The sequence below is a fragment of the Seriola dumerili genome, unplaced genomic scaffold, assembly GCF_002260705.1.
Source record: "Seriola dumerili isolate Sdu_G_001 unplaced genomic scaffold, Sdu_1.0 BDQW01000331.1, whole genome shotgun sequence".
Taxonomy (NCBI): Eukaryota; Metazoa; Chordata; class Actinopteri; order Carangiformes; family Carangidae; genus Seriola; species Seriola dumerili.
Window position 1 is genome coordinate 12,124,155 of NW_019174586.1, and position 20,388 is coordinate 12,144,542.

Below are 20,388 nucleotides of genomic sequence, written 5' to 3' on the forward strand. Positions count from 1 at the left end.
AAGGTGTCAGTGGTGGCAACACTGTTCGGATGAGGGATGACGTGCTGGTGTGGTGCACAGCCAAAAGACGGTTAAACTCCAACATAATTGCTAGTGTTTACACACCATGTTCAGTGTAGCAAACCGCTGTTATTTAAAAAAAATGTTTGTTTTCTTATATCAGATTTTAAAAAGCTGTGTTTTATGTTAGGTTCTTTGTAATTAGGATTGTCACGCTTCCTGAATATATACAAAATTTTGAGGCTGTAATTGCAGATAACTAAAATTATTAGACTATTCTTAAGCAAAACACCATTTTAACCAGTATAAATTTAGAGCTTGGGTTCAAATGTTTTTCCATCAATGTATAATTTTTAGATTAATCTTTACAGGTGTGGTGGAGCATGGTGAAACATGACACATTTACTATATCTGGGGACGCTCTCCATAATCTGCTTTGGAGAGACGTTGATCGGGTTTGTCAGTTCACACCTGTCCAGTCGCCGGTGCCAAGGCAGTCTAACTTCATCATTTCAGTAAAAAATGTGTTTGTGTTCACATTACTGTAGCTGTTTGACCAATGACATTTTCAGTCCATGCTAACGACAGTGAGAGGAAACGGCCATACAAACGTGACACTAGATCCTCTGTCACTTTTGCTGTATTGTTGTTTTCGGTTGCAGCTTTAACAGGTACATAATTTACATAACTAACAAAAAATTATATTTATGAATCCTAAATAAAACTACAATTATGTTTCATTAATATCCCGTAAATACTTTGCTGCCAAACATGAACTTCCAACAGCTTTTTAGCGACTTTTGTTCAGGGGTTTCAGTTTGTGTTTGACTTTGTTGAAGGTAAAATAGGTCAGAGCTTATCCTGTGTTTAAGTATTTGTGCGATATTTGTCATCCAGTTTAAGATGAATCCTGTTCACAAACACTTTGAGGTTGTAGCCATTTTTTTTTTTTCCTCTTGGAATCCATGATAAAGACAGACATGTTTTGTTTGTTTCCTTTTGCTCATGTCGTTTTTGCTGTCCACCTGTCATCTGTTGTGGATGAACCCTGTGGAGGTAGTACTACTGTAGATACATGTCAGGAGCTTCAGTTAATGTTGACATCAAACATCAGAATTTGGGGGGAAAAATGTGATCTCAGTAACTTTGACTGTGGCGTGATTGTTGGTGCCAGATGGGCTGCTTTGAGTATTTCTGACACTATTGATCTCCTGGGATTTTCACACACAATAGCCTGAGCGGCAGTTCTGTTTGGAAATGCCTCGTTGATGAGGGAGGTCAGTGGAAAATGGACTGTTTGGAGCTGACACAAAGACTACGGTACCTCGGATAACCACTCTTTACACCTGTAGTGAGCAGAAAAGCTTCTCAGAATGAACAACACATCAAACCTTACGACAGATTGTCTGCAACAGAACAAGACCACATCTTGTTCCACTCCTGTCAGCCTAGAACAGAGATTTTTTCCTTTTTTTATGCCTCCGCGCCAGCGACAGTCCTTACATTCATACGCACGTCCCATTCTTGTGAAGACAATATCTCATTAATGCATTTCAAATTTGGCACAAACATTCACTTGGACATCAGGACGAACTGATTAGAATTTGGTGGTCAGAGGTCACTGTGACTGAAGAATTAATTTGCTAATTATGACACAATTTAACACAAATGTCTAATAGAATAAAATGATGAAGTGACAATAATTTCTATCCAAATCATCAAAGGTCAACTTCACTCAGACATCATAATGTTCTGCAAAAAACACACCATTATTCAACGCTGTAACTCAGGAGCAGACGGGGAGATTGTGACCATATTTCCAGCAGCTTGGCTGGCAGAGGCATAAAACCACGAGGCGGTAATTCTGTTTATTTTTAAAGATTTATTTGATAGACACAACAGAGGGGAGACAGAAAAGGGGCTGGCAAGGAGTCAGGAGTCAGAAGTCTGAGGCTCCAGTGAACACAGACTCACCAAAACTGGACATTTGAAGACTGGAAAAACCTAGCCTGGTCTGATGAATCTGGATTTCTGCTGAGGAATGGAGATCTTAAGGTCTGATTTTTGATGTCAACAGCATAAATCTATGAACCCAACCTCCCTTTGGGCCCCTTAATACCAATCGGCTATCATTTGAATGCCACAGCCTATCTGTGTAATATTGCTGACCATGTGCATGGGCTACTTCCAACGGGATAATGCTCCATCATCACGAAGCAAAAGTCGTTTCAAGCTTGACATGTCAGTGAATGCAGTGAACTTAAATGCCCTCCCTAGTCACCGGATCTGAATCCAAGCGCAAACCTTTGGGTTGGGTAAAGTGGGAGATTTGCAACATGAAAATGCAGCTGACAAATCTGCAGAAACTATGTGATGCAATCATGTCAACATGGAGCAGAATCTGAAAGGAAAGTTGCCAACATCTTGTGGAATCCATGCCACAAAGAGCCAGGGCTGTTTTGAGAGCAAATGGAAGCTCTACTCAGTACCAGGATGGTGTTTCCAATAAAGTACTCGCTGAATGTATGACAACTGAATAATCAATGCACAGTAGCAAAATCCAGCTCATGGTGACAATGGTACTTAAGAGATTTCAGTGGGGAAAAAAGTACTTATAGCTTGTTTTGAATATGTTTTAATACTTTACAATTCCTTTGTTAGTGTTTTAAATATACCCAGACTTTATAAAGCCAGCATTTAATCAAATTTCACATAACTAGAGGACATGTTGGTTTGTTGAGTACCCAGGGGAAGTGCAGAACTCTTCTTCCGTGTGAATATGGCCACTGAAGAAAGATTTCCCCACAGACAGACCACAATATTAGGCTTAGATAACGATCGAACATCCTCGACTATTCCCATTAGTATGGTACAGCCTTACAGGTTTGAACTCTGCACAAGAGCAAACATCTTGTTTTGTTGCCTGGCACCAATGTTTATGTTCCCCTGATCTATGTCATCTCCCATTTTTTCCTATACTGACATAATATATTAATCTGTATGCATAGCAGCTGCCTTGCCCCTACCAGACCCAAGCCCATAGCAGCAGTACATTTGAATAATTCAGAGGCTGCAAACACCAAGCTCTAAATTGTATATTAATTCTAAAATTACACACCACCCCTCGGGCCCGGGTTATAGTTTTTATAACTCGTCACAGCTGTACAGAGGAGCGGTGAGCACTGCGTTGCCCCGCACTTTTCTCAGACAGGATTACTGGAAAACTCCCTGTTGTTCCATCTAGCCTTTCACTGTTTGACCACAATTTAATTTGTAATAGCTTCCATACAGTGGGTCTTAATCAAGTTACTGTGGACTGTGCATTCCTTTTATGGGCAGGGAGAGAAGTTGTTTTTAAAGACAGGCTGTGGGACTGCACTGCACCATCTGCCTATGAGCACCTCTGACAGGCACTTGGATGAGTTGCTGAGTTTAAAAAAAAAAAAAAAAAGGCCTATAGGAATTTCCTTTTGAATTCCCACAGGACTTTGTGGCTATCTTTACAGGTCATTCAATGCTCCTTGACCCACTAAGCCATAAGAGGACAGTAAATGTATGGCCTAAATACTGTACAGCACACCTCTTCACCTCCTCGGGGGGAAAGAGCCAGCTATACCTTTCATGGTCACTCTGCAATACAAAGAGTATTAAGCTGCGGTTGCACTGCAGATCTTCTTGCTCAGTTTTAACTTCATGCTCATGTCTATGTTTTTCAGGAAAAGTGTCTAAATCTTTGGATATAGCCCATAAGTTATCTGACAGTGGCGTCAAAAACACACCCACGAAAAGATTAACATAATATTACATTTGGTTGTCCGCCGCTCATTCATCAGTTCTCTTCTTAATATCATCATTCACTGAGTATGAAAAATGCTTCTAATACAAGCTAATTCCCTTTGAATGATGCTGAGTTTTCTTTCTTTTTTCTTTTTTTTAATAATAAACCACTATTCATACGCAACATGGATAGCGTCTGAGAGAGACTCATAGAAACTTTGATGGTGCTTCTTGATGGTCCTTCCTGAGATAACAGGAGTTTAGCACAAAACAAGGAGCGTATTATTACATATATATTATTACAGTTACCTGTGAGAAGATTCAAATGTAGTCTAATCCAGTTTGAGTGATAAAGTCCAGGAGTTTGAAATGGGGTGTTTTGTTTCAAAGTATTCTACCTGCACCAAAAGCCACATTGAATTATTTTTGCTAGGTCAGTCTGCGGTTTTTGTTTTTCTTCAATTTCCATGTTGTAATTACGAGTGGAAAACGTCTGGAAGGTCCAATACGTCAAACTTAATGTAATTAAACCCAAATTTTAATGGTGTTATATTGTCATTGCAGTGTTTTAATTCTCACACGGCCAACTCGGTAATCATATAGTCTATAAGTTATTAACATGGGTGTCTTTCTCATCTCTACCATCCGTTTTATAAGACATGAAAGTGGTATTGGCCTTTTCACCTCTGATACAATGAAGGGCTATGTGCCCATCTCACTATGGATATTCTGACTAGCAAAAGTTCAGCTGTTGCTAATAACATTAAACATGGCTCCATTCAGTGTCCTTTTGCCAGTGCGAGGACCCTGATATTGTAATTGCTGGTTCAATGATTTAGTTACGAATAATAATGTTATGTGTGTAATGTAATGTATAAATTTACACCTGTATGACTAGTCAAAATATACATACTAGCTAAAATTAACTGTCCAAATTTTATACCACGTAACTCTAAATGGTTTTGTGAATTCACAAGAGGACAGTTGGAAAAGTACCCTCAAAGATTGCAACTGTTATCCTAAATTAACCTGATTCTTGAATAAAAATTGTGATAAATTGCACAGTCTTTTTCCATCCTACCTGATCATTAACTACTTAACCTGTGTCCCAGGTGTGAGTCAGTTCCTAATTAGATGGCTGGAATGCAAACCAGCAGGACTCTGCATGGTGTGAACCATGATTTGAACTACTGAACTGTTTCTTGTCTTGGTCACAGGCTTCTAATGAGCTACAATCTGTGAAAAATTATTGTTCAAATAGTGTTTCTTTAAATGCAGATTAACTGAGATAGCTCTGCTGCTCTCACCCCTGGATACACATTTAAGTGGTATGTTAGCTGTTTGACTGCCTTTGCCCCCTGGTTTAAAGTCAAAAATTCTTTCTCAGCAATAGAAGAGTGCATCTACTTGAGTAGTTTTGAACTGCTCCACTGATAATTAATTGAAGACAGATTTTTGTGGACTTGTAACATTTGATTTTTCTGCAAACCAAATGAGCTTCACACTCCAGCCCTGTTAATGAGTTCAGATGTAGGAAATTCACTGTTACCTTCAGGGAAAAAAAGAACTCTCTAGTTGCTTTATCACTTACTCTCACCATCATTTCTTTTTATTTGACAGATTTTTATTCTACAGATTCTGAATCCTGATTGCATAAAAGGTTCAAATTATAGTTATCTGGCTCGTGGCTTTGAGGGGGAATTATTCATGCTCATAAAAATTGAGTGACGGCCCTTGGCCATAAGAATAACATTTATGAGTCATACTGTACGATACCGACATGTAATATATTTCATGTCGTTGAATTGCTTAATGAACTTGAAAAGAACATTAAACTGCTTATTTGAAAATAACACACACAGAAGGGTAAAAAAGAGTTTGATAGCTGTCATGGCGACCATCAGTTCTGCCAAAGGAAGCGTAACGTGCTACACACTTAGCAAGATCAACAATATTACCATCAACACTCAGCTTCAGCATATAAATGACTCCCAGGATGTTGATACCCATAATTTTTGGCAAACCATATCCTGAATATGTAGAATTAAATGGAGTGAGACGAATCTAATTGAGATTCATCAATAATTCTTAGTGATCTGCATGAACCCGTGGTACTTACAGTGGATAATGATGAAAGCTTGGCAATAGCAGTGCTTTTTTTTTCCATCTGAAGGTCAACAGAGTAATCATAGAAAGGAACATTATCTTGAGGGACAGCTCCTGCTCTAAGCCAAGATTAACTTTAATGTACCTTTTATCTGAATGGCAGGACCACATCAGTGTCCAAACATGAAATAATTCCATAAAAATGCCACTCAGCCCTTCCACATAGTCCAAAAATTCTGAATATGAGAATAAATTCTTAAAGATTTCTCAGCCGTCTTTATTCAACTTTTCCCAGGAGCTGGACATTAATCTCCTCACCTTAAAACATAAGACAGTATTTGGTGGTAATTTTAGAAAGCATGAATAGACCATGTGAATGAAAAGAACAAAAGGTCCTGGTGCCTCCAACACAGTCCGATTCCAGATTATCTTTCAAAGCTCTTTTTTTTTTTTTTATTGCACTGTTAGTATCGCTGTTTGTATGTGGAGAGATTTAAAAAAGTCAGTTTGACTGACAGTACACTCTTGTTGTCTTGCATGGCCTTGTTATCAGCAGGGGGTTTAGCTTATCACTGCAGTTTGGGGGGAAAAAAAATCAGCTTCAAGTTTTGTTTTCTTCTGTTCCTCCATGAGCTGATGGTCTTTCATGTGTTTCATCATTGTAAAAAAAAAAACTCTCTCTTTTTCTGATGTTTTTTTTTATTTGTCAGACAGGAGCAATGTGTTGTTTAATCTCTTCACAAACACTTTGACGATTGTATTCCACAATCATGCCCTATTTTTGAATGGCACAAGGTTTTTTTGAAAGAAAGGCCCCTATTGAGTTTAAACGGTATAACCCTCAGCGAGCTAAATAACAAAAGCCTTGATCCCTTTCTTTAGCTTTTCAACCTGAGACAGAGACCGACAACCATATGAGCTTCATCACAGATAAGATATCCATTACTATGGAGAACTTTTTTTACTTCTACTGGTATTTGATTGCTTGGCGGCATGGTGGTGCTGTGGTCAGCACTGTCGCCTCACTGCAAGAAGGTTCTGGGTTCAAACCTGCCAGATTCCTCCCACAATACAGGTAGGGTTGATTGGTGACTCTTAATATCCCATAGGTGTTAATGGTTGTTTTGAATCTATATGTCAGCCCTGTGATAGACTAGCACCTATCCATGTACCTGCCCTCGCCCAACGTCAGCTGGGATTGGCTCCAGGTCCCCAGCGACCCTGTAAGGAAAAGGGTTATGGATAATGGGTGGATGGATGAATTTCGAAGAGTTCTTGCTCTCATTCTCTGTCCTTGTTTGCTCCAGGGAAGGAGCACCTACGTATGGATCATAGCGATTATGTCTAGAGACTAATCAAATCTCTTTTTTTTTTTTTTCTCTGCACATTTCCCATTATGAGAAGTACTTGTAGCTTATTTGTTGACCTTAAAACCTTCAAATCAAACAGTGCAACATTACCTTGAGCACAGAGGGAACTTTTCTTTTTTTGGTCATTTTTGCTTTTATTCTGACAGTACAGTGAGAGAGAGGCAGGAATGTCAGGGAGAGAGAGGGGATGACATGCAGCAAAGGGCCGTGGGTCTGACTCGAACCCATGGGCCCATTAGGACTAAGCCCATGTGGTACGTGCTCTACCAGGTGAGTCACCGAGGCTTTTAATGCTTTGTATTTAGCATTGATTGTTGAAATTACTTCAAATTGCTAGATGAACAAAAACATCTTCATTGTGGCCATTTTTTTTGTGTGTGTGTTCGACAAAGCATTCAGCATCTCTAGTACATATTTGTTTCTTCACTAAATAAATATAATCCTAGCTGTAACCCTACATCCTTGCTGTTGGCCTTGTTGAGTCTTAATCCAAACAAAAATCGGTATGAGAAGGAGAAAAGACGATTGTATGATCATGTCAGTGTTTGTGCAGAAATCTAAAAACAAACAAAAAACAACAACAACAAAAAAAAATATGTCTGATCTTGAAAATGCAGCCTCCCTCCTGCAGCTCTCTTAGCAGAAGGCTGAACTATCAGCAACATTGAAGACAGGCACTTATTGCCTTCCCTTCATGCTAAATCTACCTAAATGTACATCCAACCATTACAGCACATTTAGATATTACAGGACAATGAAGTTAGCAGCCTGTTACCTGTCTGGGAAAAGTACAACAAGTTCTCTCTATCTCAGAAACGCTTCACAGATATTGATACATATCCATCTGAAGGGACGTGCACATGCATCTGCATTTGTAGATTATTTTGTAGACCAATTGAATTACAAGATGCTGAAAGGTGATTATGGAATTTACGTTAGACTGCTATATGAGATGGCACCCTCTATTACTGTCAGCTTTTGGGTTTAAACTCTATAATTAACAGATTTACTGTAGTTCTGAACTTTAATGCCCCTTCAACATCCCACATCGATGATATATTGGGATCCCAAGTCCACTCTGTTGGTGAGCAGTCACTGGCCCCGACAGACCAGCGACTGGTCAGTCAACTCGCCCAGCATAAACTTTTACTGACCCTGGGCCATCGTGCCATTGGTTATATCGGACCCTGTGTTCAAGAAAACATGAAGCTATGCATTCCCAGCAGTATATCATCTGCCCCCTTGTTTAATTTGATTGTAATTCTGATTTGAGCTGTAGACCAAAAGTCTTTGTATCCTAATATTTGATCCTTAAATATGGAGATGCAACAAGACAGTCATCTAAAAACCATTACAACAGCAGAGAAAACAAATTCAAAAATATCAGATATGGATAGAAAAATTGCTCAGTTTTCTGCTGTTTGCCCACCAACCAGACAACCCACTGTAATGTGAAGTGGTAATGGGAGTAGCGTGGGGTGCTTACAATTAGTCTGCAATCTCTGATAAATGGGGTTGTTGGTGGAAACGCTCTCAGTGCTGCATCCTGATGTGGACAGAATGAGAGAGGAGCCGGGCCCACGTTCAGTCATTAGGCGGGGGAATGAAATGGGACGGAAAGTTGCCAAGTGGCTGCCAGGTGCTCTCATATCCACTCTGTAGCACATGCACTCAGCCAGGGACCAGCGCAGCACATACTGTAAGAGGGTGGAAGTAACACATTTCTTTCAGTCTTGTTACTGAAATTGACTCCATTTTTCTGTTTTTATTTTGATAATGACTTAAGTATTTCACATGGCTCCATTTTACATCGCAGCCATTACACAATAAGTTAGACTATATAACTTAAAATAGAATAAATGTAAATATTGTAGCATCTGCTGAGGCACAAGTAAGTGTTAAGTTCACAATCTTCATAACAGTAAAATCTGAAAGGAGATGGTAACAAGTGTAGTAACTCAATAAGAAGCAGATGCACATTAGAGTGATGGATATGCAGTGTAGATTTTATTCCATTAGTTAATGCCTCGGTCACATTGTGTCTTCTAGAGCTAAAAAGTGATTAAAAAATAACATCTAGCGGAGCAAGTGTAGGCACAGAACTATTCATTAAAAAATGGAAATTGTATTTTACATGGTAATATACAATAGGGTAGAGAAAATAGAGTTTATCTTCACTCTAAAATCAACAACTCCTGAAACATTTAAAGCAAAAAGGTGCATAACCAGTGCCAGAGTTGTGGTGTGATAGCACTTAATTGACTCCAAATGGAGTACTGAATCTGCTTTTCAAATCTGGATCCCCCATACTGAATTTAATTAGCGTTAGCTTTTAACAATTGTAAGTAACTTAAGTTATAAATAACACTCAAAGGTTCGATTAGCATCTGTAATCACATTTTGTCTGATGATAAGGCACAAACACTACAGAGATGAATGCCAGCCTAATAATATTCACAACCTGTAGATACAATCTGAAAAGAGATGAGCTACACAAGATAAGAAGTGTTGATTGACAGTATGCGACACTTTGAAACAGCTACCGCAGTGTTTGCTTCAAATACTGGAGGTCACAACTCATGCTGGGAGACTGCAGCTCCTAAAACTGCTGCTTTGTGACGTGGTCTTGCTGCAAAAACACAATCCACTTGTGATTGAAGGTTGTTAGTCACTTACCAAAACAATGTTAATTAGCTATAGCCAGTATCATCAGTTGGTGACATTTGTTATTTCAACTAGGGCTTCAACTAATAGGTTGAATTATCGATTAATCTCTTTGATCAATAGATTAATCATGTCTAATTTGACATAATTTCTCATTGTTCTCTAATCTAATCTGGTTAAAATAAAGTATAAGCAACAGAAACACTTTAATCTTAAAGTCCACTTACTAACATTTTTCTGAGCTTTCAACCATTTCTCACAGCAAATTGAAGCAACAGGCTCAGTTGTTATGGCGTCATGGGGTAAAGTTAGAGGAAGATAATGTTCATGATTAAAAGAATCAAACATTTACTCTTGGCAGGTGGCAGGATGCCATTTATGGAATTTTTGATTTGATAATGAAAAAAATCTGTACGTCCAGTGGCTCCAAGTTGTGTTATAGATCTGCTTGCACTTGGTTGTTTTATAGCTATTTTTGCTGTAGCCTTCCTGGCTACTTGTTAACATAATTGGGTCATGTGATGACCTCTTTCTGTTGACCCAAACCAGATGTAATCTCTGTCACAGCAGGTTTTCAGTAGAATATTTGCAAAATGGGGAAAAAAAACAACAAAAACAAAACAAAAAAAAAAACCTTTTAGTGTACATATAAATATGCACACGTATTGCTCAACAGGATAATTTCCGACAATTCAACATTTTTCGCCGTATTTGAACCACACATGCAATTAATAGAAAAATAACATTTTACAGCATCAGAAGGCACAGTCGAGTTTAATATGTGGAATTGAAGTCCTAGAACAAAGTGTTTATGTAAATAACAGACCTCATTTTCTGCATAAATTGAAAACCTTGTTGAGAAAACAAACTTTTGATGTTTTTATTCTAAAAGAGATGCTTTTACTATTACATTAAAACCTTTTTTTTTTCTAATGGATCACTGTCAAAGAAACATAATTAATCTGCTGTGATTCATAGTTGTCAAACAATAAGATATGAAAAAAGGTTCACAGTTGGGGGGGGGGGGTACTTTTTAGGCACTGCAGCGGACAGCTGTGGTATGGCTATTAATGTCTTTCTGAACCAATGACAAGCTGGAGAATATCCAATGTGCAGTCTGTTCATATAGTTTTAATTTGTGTTTACAGTATATCCTTTGTAGTCTGCTAAGTGGTTTGTGATGAATGTGTCAGACGGTATTTTATGAATAAATTGAACGCGACTTGATTTGGGTGCTGTTTTAGATTTCACAAACACTCGGCACAGTCTATTCATGTGCTGTCAGTTGTGTTTTGTTGAGAGCTACAAGATGAATGTTCAGTAGTAAACAACCACCTATCCCATATCTGCCTCCTATACCTGCACTGAAATGTTCCTGTCTTGTTTGAAAAGACAATATATTTACCCCTTGCTGTATTTCTTTATCTAAGACCTTTCCATCACACGTGATAATTCGAGGCACACAAGTATTTTTTTCTGCCACTCCTGTCAGCACGTAGTGACTTTGACTTTTGCACTTCTTACATGGCAGCTTTTATTATTAAAGAAAAAATTGCATTTCATGCAAGAGTTAAATGTCTAAAATGTGAATGCAAAAGCTTTTTCTTCACATTTATATGCTTCCACGTCCACGACAGCTGTGGTCAGAGTCATTATGTTTTCAGGTTAATGTACGTCCATACATCCCTCCTATTCCTGTGAAACTGATATCAAGGCAATTTCTTCAAGTTTGGTGGAAACGTTCGCTTGGAACTCGATGATGAACTGATTAAACTTTGATGGTCAAAGGTCAAGGTCACTGATTCGGTAATTATGACAAAATTTCACACAAATGTCTAATAGGACAAAATCATGAAGTGATTTTTACATTTTACATTTTTACACAATTTTTATCCAAAAGTTCAAAGGTCAACTTCACTGTGACATCATAATGCTGCAAAACCATTTCTGGCCATTAGTCAGTGCTGTAACTCAGGAACAGATTGTGACCATATTTTACATTTGGTCGGACACTGAACTGATGACTGGGTGCCCACCTTGGAACTGTTGTGATTGTATAGATTGTTTGTGCTGTGGGGTTGAAGATGTATGTGTGAAGTATATGAGAATCGACAAACTTGCGTGTAAACTGCAACTGGACTGGTAGATGGAGGCATACAACCACAAGGTGGTAATTCTTGTTTACAGTTAGAAAGCAGAGACGCAGAATAAAGCTGGCAAGGTTTCAGATCAGGAGGCTGCAGAGCGCTGCTTTCATTAAAACATAGAAGGCCTTTATTAATGATACCATGGATTTGTCCATGTCCATTTGCAGTTTGGCTTGATTGAATTCATTAACCGTAACAAAAATAGCAAAAGAATAAGGCCACATAAATAAATAGCGAGACTGTAGCTGCTCCAACCATGCAACAGAATGAGCCTTTTTATTTGTCTGCCTACAGTCACATGGTGAGTTATGTTTGACTACAAAAGCGTGAACTTACTAAATATAAGAAATGGCATCACACATTTAAGAAAAAAACAAAAAAAACTTTGCATTTGTTTTGCATTTCAGAGGAAGGACTATGGAACGGACCCATTGAGGTGGAAGGGAAGTCATCAATGTTTTAAACATAGTGGGTTACTCGGCTCCAAAGGGTTGAAAAAGCTCTTATGCCTCAAATAGCTACTCATAAAATGTTCATGAGTTGTTTATGCCACCAGGAGTAAAAGTGTTGTCACAGTGTGGCAATTAGCGTATGATGGGGGAAGGAGACGAAGTGCATTTTAGCAGGTGATAACACAACACCTCCGTAACGTTGCTGATGGATACAGGTCTGCACCTTGGAGGCAGACGGAATTGAGTCTTTGACTTGACATGCATAAAGTTGAAGATAACAAAGCTACAACTGGCTGCTTTTCTGATACTTATTTCCACCAGACAACTTTTTTTTTTTTAATCAAATCAGCCAAGAATACTTCCGGTGAAGTTGCTGCATATTTCTCCATATTTCAGAACACGGGAGCTTTCTAAATTGACAGCTGAGTGTGCAAAAATGATTATGCATATTTACACTTGTAGACCTGGAATCAACTTTCCATTAGAGACAGGAACTGTATGGTTTTCAACGTGTTGATAAGTGCAGATTTTGAGTAAACACTCGAGTACCCTCTGAAAGTTAGCTGAACTGCATCCTTTGGCAGTGCAGTTGTTTATGGCATGACAAAATTTAACATTTTCAACATTTTTATCAACTGAATAATGTGTAAATACAGAAATCAGTCAAATTATGAAATGTGATTTTATGGATTATCGAATTCAAAACACTGTCCGATGGTTACAGGTTTGTTGAAGTGTCTTTAGGAAAAACTAAACTACTAGTTGTTCCCTTATTGCAAATCTGAAATTAAATCTAAGAAACTGTGGATACCTATAACTCAAGCTGACTGAAAATGAATTGAGCTCTGTGCCATTAAATTCCTCGCTCCATAAATATTCACTGTTAATAAATTGGTGACATTCAGGAGCTCACTGTTCCACTATTAGACTCTACGACACTGCTAATGGTCACAGTTTAATTCAGTGATTGTTTGAGAAAACCTTGGGTCATGGCAGATTGAATGATGTCAGACCTTTAGCCATTAATACGTTGAATACGTTGAACTCTGTTCTTTGCATGACAGCAGGTTGACTAAAAATACACTTAACAGCTGCTGCTGCTGCTGTAGGTGCTTGTGTATCCTCTTATATATCTGCTCGACGTCTGCTGAGACTTTCAAAGAACTTAATCAAGCAAACTGTCAGCTGGTGTGAGGGAATGTGACATTGTTTATGTGCCGTGTAAAAGTTTTAGTATTGTTTTAGTAGTTGTTTATTCTGATTTGCATCCCCTTGTTCTCGTTCATGGGCCTTGTGGGCCAGCTTAACTTGGTGCACCGAGTGAGCTCAGAGCCTCTGACTGTTGTTTACCACACTCTGCACTCTCCCTCAGGACTCTGAGCGGCTGTAATGGAAAACATCAGATGTGTACCAAACGAACATTCTTAGTTTAGGAAGAGAGGAAAAAGCCATGCCAGAAAAAGGAAGCGGAGTATAGCATGTTGAAAAAAGATGCTTGTCCAAGAGTCAACATGCTTGAAAACATCGGGACATATTGCTTAAGTGGATGTGAGCATTTAGATTCAGAATGAGCACCAGAGATGTCAGAAGGCGGCTTGAATGACTTTACACACAGAGAGCGGGTTGTTGCACATTTGTGGAGGGCAGTTTCCATTATACCGCTTTTGTGTTTTTTTCGCAGGCTTCTCTTCTGCTGTGATATCGAAGCTTTGATCCATCTGCAATGACAATCTGATTATGTTGGCCTTGTCCAAGTACGTCTGTTATCCCTGCGCACTGTGTTCACCTCATTACGCATGCATCGAGGGATGATGCCCTTCAAATGATGCACACTGGAGTAACATATGTCAGGACCTTGGTGTTGCCTACATGCTCAGACTAAAGGTTAACATTTTACTGGCACAGGATGCATTTACTGCCTGCTTTATTTTTAATGAGACAATTCAGACTGATTTTCTTTGCATCTAAATGCATTCTCCACGCTGAAAGCTTTTGCTGATTTTAAAATACTGAAATTGTTGATCATTGATTGTTATTATAGAACTTGATCAAAGGTCATACGGTGGATTTGCAGATGTTCAGTGAACGTTTCGCTGTAGTAATATAAATGTTGAATTAAGGATTTGCAATTATATCTTCCTCTTTTTTATGGCTTTAGTCATAAAGTAAGCAAGCATTTTTTTTTGTACATATACTATGAAGGTGATTGGCTGTCGTCTGTGTCATAGTTGTCAAGTGCAAATGACACACAGATGGTGAATGGAGTTGTCCGTCTGTCCGTCCCATTCATCTCAGAAACGCCTTTAGGGAATTTCTCCAAATTTGGCACAAACGTCCACTTGGACTTGAAGATAAACTGATTACAATTTGGTGGTTAAAGGTCAAAGTCGCTGTGACTTCACAAAAACACATTTTTGGCCATAACTCCAGAAATCTTATGCTAATCGTAATTAAAATTTCATTGTGTTTAATAGGATAAAATGAAGGAGTGATGACATTTTATATCCAAAAAGTCAATGGTCAACTTCATTGACTGTGAAGTATAGATCCTCTATGCTGCTGAGTTGATGTGTGTGAAACACCCAGGTGTTAGAATTTGTAGCTTCTTTGCAGCACCAGCCGTATTTAAAGCATAGTTTATTGTCATGACTACAACTTTGTGTTCTATCAAAATCACCTTTATTGGCTGAGCATGTGAACACATACAAGGAATTGGACTCTTGTTTTTTTTTTTTTTGTTCAATGAATTTACACACTAATACAGGAGACATACAGCAGATCAAGAACAACAAAACATAACACAGTCAGGCCAAATAAATTTCATTTATGTATATTCCTATATCATAAATCAAACAATACTCTTAATATCTTTTAACAAATGCCTCCATGATATGTATTACACGAGTCTGGACAAAGATCAATGTGAACTGCAATTGCAGTGGCTGACTGAGGCATAAACTGATGCAGTGTTTTCGACATGCTGCAGTCGACATAATGCTAAGCATCATGTATTTCAGTCCACGCTCTGAAAAAGTAACAGGTCATCGATAAATGAATGGCTGTCCGCAATTCCTCATTTGTCTCTGATGTCAGCTGATGACCAGACCGTTGGATGTGCATACTGATAACAAATGACTGCGCCCTTCGCTGACCCTGCTGGTGGCAGAGGATGCCTGGCTGTGCGACACAAATTCACTGAATAATCATTATGCCAGGGCACCGCGGGGAATTAATAAACTAGCAAATTGACTGGCTCCAATCAGGTCACAGTGTACACACTCGTATCTCGTCTAAATCCTCTGTGACGGCTAGAGGATAGTGCAGGACTGTGTGTGGGGAGATGTTATGGATGTGAATGAGGCTTAACACTTGAAGTCGGTTTGTTTACCCTGACGTCCAACTGCTAAAATGAACACATTTAATTGAAAGCCACATAGCTGTCAAACGTGAAATTTAAGGATTTAATAATACTGAAATCCTCTGTGATGCCCAGGAAGATTTGAAATTCATGGTCTTTAAATACGAGGAAAAACAAAACCTTGCGTTTATGTGGCTCGTATCTGTCAGCAGGATTACACAAGGCTCTGTGGAAACAAGTCTTTAATTTTTGGAATTAGGATTTTAAGGCTGAGACTGACTCCTCGGTGTGTAACGTATCTGACCTCAGAAGCAATGTCATTTCTTTAATGCATTACTACAACCATCTGCTGAGGCTGTCTGTGCCCACTGAGTGTTCATCTTGCTTTTCGTGTGAGTCTATCAGTAGATCATACTGCTCGAAGCCAAATGCATCAAAATCGTAATTAATGCATTGAAGCACCACTCTCTAGTCGATATTTATTGGTCAGTAGTGCAACAGATTGTGTGCAATGTGAGAATAAAGTTTGTGGATGCCAGTCTTTATGCTCCTGGGTTGAGTTATTTTTCTTTTTTGCATGACAGTCTTGCAGTTCATTTGGACACTTATCTAGAGTAAATGCAGTGCGACCCTGCGCTCTACGAATCACAATCATGTGCAACTAATTTGCATCAGCAAATATGCTTTGGAGGAAATGTAATGCCTAATGCAGTACAGTACTTTCACTGGCAACATTTGGTTTCCTTATAAATCTTGTGACATTGTTTGGCAGTGAAAGAGGCGTTTGATGCGGATGGCTGGTTGTGGAAAGTACATGACCTGAACACCACAGACAAGGATTCACATTCTGTCTAATGCTTTATGTTAGAGTTGACTTGATCAATAATGAAGTCGTGATGATCATTCCCCAACTATAACCTAGTGCTGTGAGTTGCCTGAACATAATCATCAAAAAATAATCTTGCTTTTTGTTCCAGGGTTGGATACTTGAGGGGAAATAAAAGAAAAACACGTAACAGTGAACATTTGCTGATATGTTTACTTTGAATACTATTCATTATAAGCACTCCTTCTTAATGTTGAAAGAAAAAATTATCTAGATGGCTTTCTTTCTTTCATAATGCACTAGCCAAAGGAACTAATAGAGGCTTGCTACAATAACACAAAACAAAGTTATTATTTTCACAGTCAACATATAAGAATTTATTTTTGGTGCTGCTGAGGTAACATACAGTTGATTTTTCACTGTTTTTGCTAGACGCAGCTAAGATATGCATATCAGAACTATTGATTCATGAAATTTTTTGGTAAGTTACTGTAAGGAACCCCTGAAGTCCTGAAAGATATTTTTTATCATGTTTGTACTGGTTGTTTCTTAGTGAACAAGATAGTTAACTTGAAACATCAAAAAGTAACAGGCGTGGTTAAATAAAGTTTTGCAGAAAATGAAAACATAATGTGGGACACGTCAAGCCACAGTGGTTTAGTTTCCTCTGCCAGATCCTCTCACAATGATTAGACGTATGCTTCTCACCTAATATGCACAGGCTGTGTTATATGATTTATTTTGTGCTCATTAAAGAAGACTTCATGAGACTGTTTCATGAGGCTGTTTACTTTGGTGCTGCAGAGTCCGTTGTGTCAGAGCTTTCGTTCCTCAACACTGTGTTTAAGTGTGTATTGGTTTGTGTGTGAGGATTGTGTATTTGAACATTTTAGTTTGCATCGTAGCCATTAAAATGCTCTGTTTGTTATGAGATAAAAGGGCGGTACACTAACACTTGTAAAATTTTGTCCACTGCTTATTCTACTTGTGAAAAGGTCACTGTATTTTTGTGTGCTTTTTTTTTTCTCACCTCTACGCCTTGAGGACTATTCCAAAGTGCAATCTGAGCGTGAGTAACCAGCTATTAGAAAGCCAATCTATTGACTGAAGTTCATGGGTTACTGTACAGACTGATCTGTGGCCTGTCAAGACTTGTTAGTGTCCATGCAGGTTGGAAAGGCAGACCACAACACAATCCTCACCTCGGAGAAAATCCCACTAATCATTTCTTGAAGGAAAATCTTGTTGTAAATGAAGCTATCCTCACATTCCTGCTGTATATCCCTTTTTTAAAAAAAACCCATTAATTTTCTAAACCAATAACCTTCCTGCTAAAAAAAACAAACAAACATACAACCTGCAATATTTGGCTCTATTATTACCTTTTTTTCCCTGCTACTCCACTAATCCCCACTGGGAAACTCTCCTTTTCTTGCTTCCTCCACACAGTGGTCAGAGTTCAGGGTCTGCTGTGGAACTGCAACCCTGAAGCCAATCACAAATAAATGTCCCACTCAAGGACACTTTTCCTACATTTCATCTTGCTTTTCTTTTCATTTCAAACCCTCACCTCCTCAGCCCTCAGATCAAATGAATACTCAGTGACATTTTAGCTCTCATCATTATAAGGGTCATGTTTTCTGAGAAAGTGTTGGTAACGGTAAACCACACTATACCGTTTATAATTTACAAAAGAAAGAAGGAAAAAAAGCCTTATATCTTGCACTGAGAATAAATAATAGTGTCAGATGTCACATATACAGGAGGTGTTTCTAGTTAATTTAAAGTATTTTAATTGAACTTTGGGTTTACATGACATGTTTGCAGTCTTGCTTCTGCATGTGCATATATCAAATGACAAAACAGGAGATGTTTTTGTTGGCATTGCATTTTGGGGGATTTGTGGCATAAAATAAACACTTTTTTTTTTTTTTTTTTAATCACTCCCACGGTGGGTGCTTTGTAGAGAACTTGACTTGCATAATTTATGGATTTGACTGACACTTTGTGAGTTGAGAAAAACACCATCCAATATCGATGGGGATTCCCTGAGGGGTGACGGGACTGAAACCGCCTAAATGAACCCCAGCCTGTAACAAGAGCTAAAACCAAGGCCTTGCATCTGTTTCCGCAGATACACACATCACTGATTGTGGTCAGACAAAAATGTAACTCCTTTTTTTTTTTGTGTGTGTGTGTGTGTGTGTGTTTGTTACTGCAGGTTTTGTTGGACACAATGGCTACCCAGGTCCATGTGAACACAAGTACTGTGGCCTGGGGCGTCACTGTGTGGTCAACCATGAGACTGGCCAGGGGGAGTGCAAGTGCTTGGACCACTGTAAACCGCACTACAAACCCGTGTGCGGCTCGGATGGGAAGCTGTACCAGAACCATTGTGAGCTCCACCGGGCCTCCTGTCTGAGAGGACACAGGATTACCATCACGCACAGTGAGGAGTGCTTCTATAAAGGTAAGAGCTCCTGTGACCTTTCTCTAATGCAGGAAGCGTGTGGACCAGTGGATACAGTGTCTTGTACCCTTTGCAAGTATGTATTTATCCAAACTGTGTAATTTTATTTACGCTAGCTATCTAGTCCCCATGGAACACAAATGCTTAACCTTAGAGCAGTGTCAGTGCTATGTCTGACCTGAACAACACAAGACTGTGTCTAGGTTACTTATGACTTAAAAGAATAGGGAATGAATTAAGAAAACTTTTTCAATGTAGAAGAAGAAGAATAACCGAATCATCTATGAGCAAGAGACTTAAACTGGGTGGGAACTTGCTCTCAGCCAAATGTTGCCTGCTAAGCTAGTCTACTCCTCCAGCCTCTTTGGCAAATAACCAAGCGTCATTACGAAGTTCCTCTTCTTTATACTTGTAAAATCTCAATTTTGGCATATCAATAGTTTCGTACCCTAGACCTAAATGGTTTATTGAAAAGATTTCAAACATACAGCAGCACTCCAGGAAAAAAAAAAGCAAACCCTCATGCCGTGAATAGACTGAACTTGGTGTTAAAGGAATAGATTGATTTCTGAAATATTTTGGGGAATATATTTGCTTTCTGGTGGAGGATGAGAAGATTGATGCCATTCACATATCTTTCCATTAAGTATGAAGCTGCAGGCAGCAACATGTTAGCTTAGCTTAGCCTACAAAGGAAAAACGGGGAAATGCATTTCCTGGCTCTGTCCGTAGTTAAGCGAATCGCCCTCTCAGCACCTCTCAAGCTGATTAATTAAGTAGTTTCCATGCAACCAGCAGAGACGATGGGAACTTAGTATTCATATCAAACAAATAGTTCAGACATTAATTTTTATATTTGAGGCTTTGTACAGAGAAACCAAATATGATTTAAAGTGTTAATTAGTGAGATTTTAGAGGTGTTGGTAGGTGCGATTTGTTGTCTTTGGACTGGGAGCACGGCGTTTTTCCCAAAATGTCAATTTATTCCTTCACAGTGGTGGCAGCTGTGTAGAAATCAGATAACTTTTCTTTCTTTTCTTGTCTAACATAACATTCTGCATCACATCTTGTTCAACACATGGTAAAACTGTACGCAGTAAAAGTGGATCCATCAAGCATCTACATTCTCATCTTGTCATGGAGAAAAATAATGATGTTGGTAAATACGTGTGGGAATATTATACAGGGAAAAACATGAAAAGCAGCGTCGTAATTAGG

General features: G+C 38.7%; 1 protein-coding gene across 4 annotated transcripts in view; it reads left to right on the forward strand.

Annotated features, from left to right (window-relative positions):
- fstl5 (follistatin like 5) overlaps positions 1-20,388 on the forward strand; it is a 168,697-nt gene that overhangs the window by 37,015 nt on the left and 111,294 nt on the right. For all 4 annotated transcript variants that reach the window (XM_022760203.1, XM_022760205.1, XM_022760204.1 and 1 more), the window contains exon 4: positions 18,922-19,170. In XM_022760203.1, the coding sequence (XP_022615924.1) occupies positions 18,922-19,170 (249 nt within the window). The remainder of the gene's footprint in view (positions 1-18,921; positions 19,171-20,388) is intronic.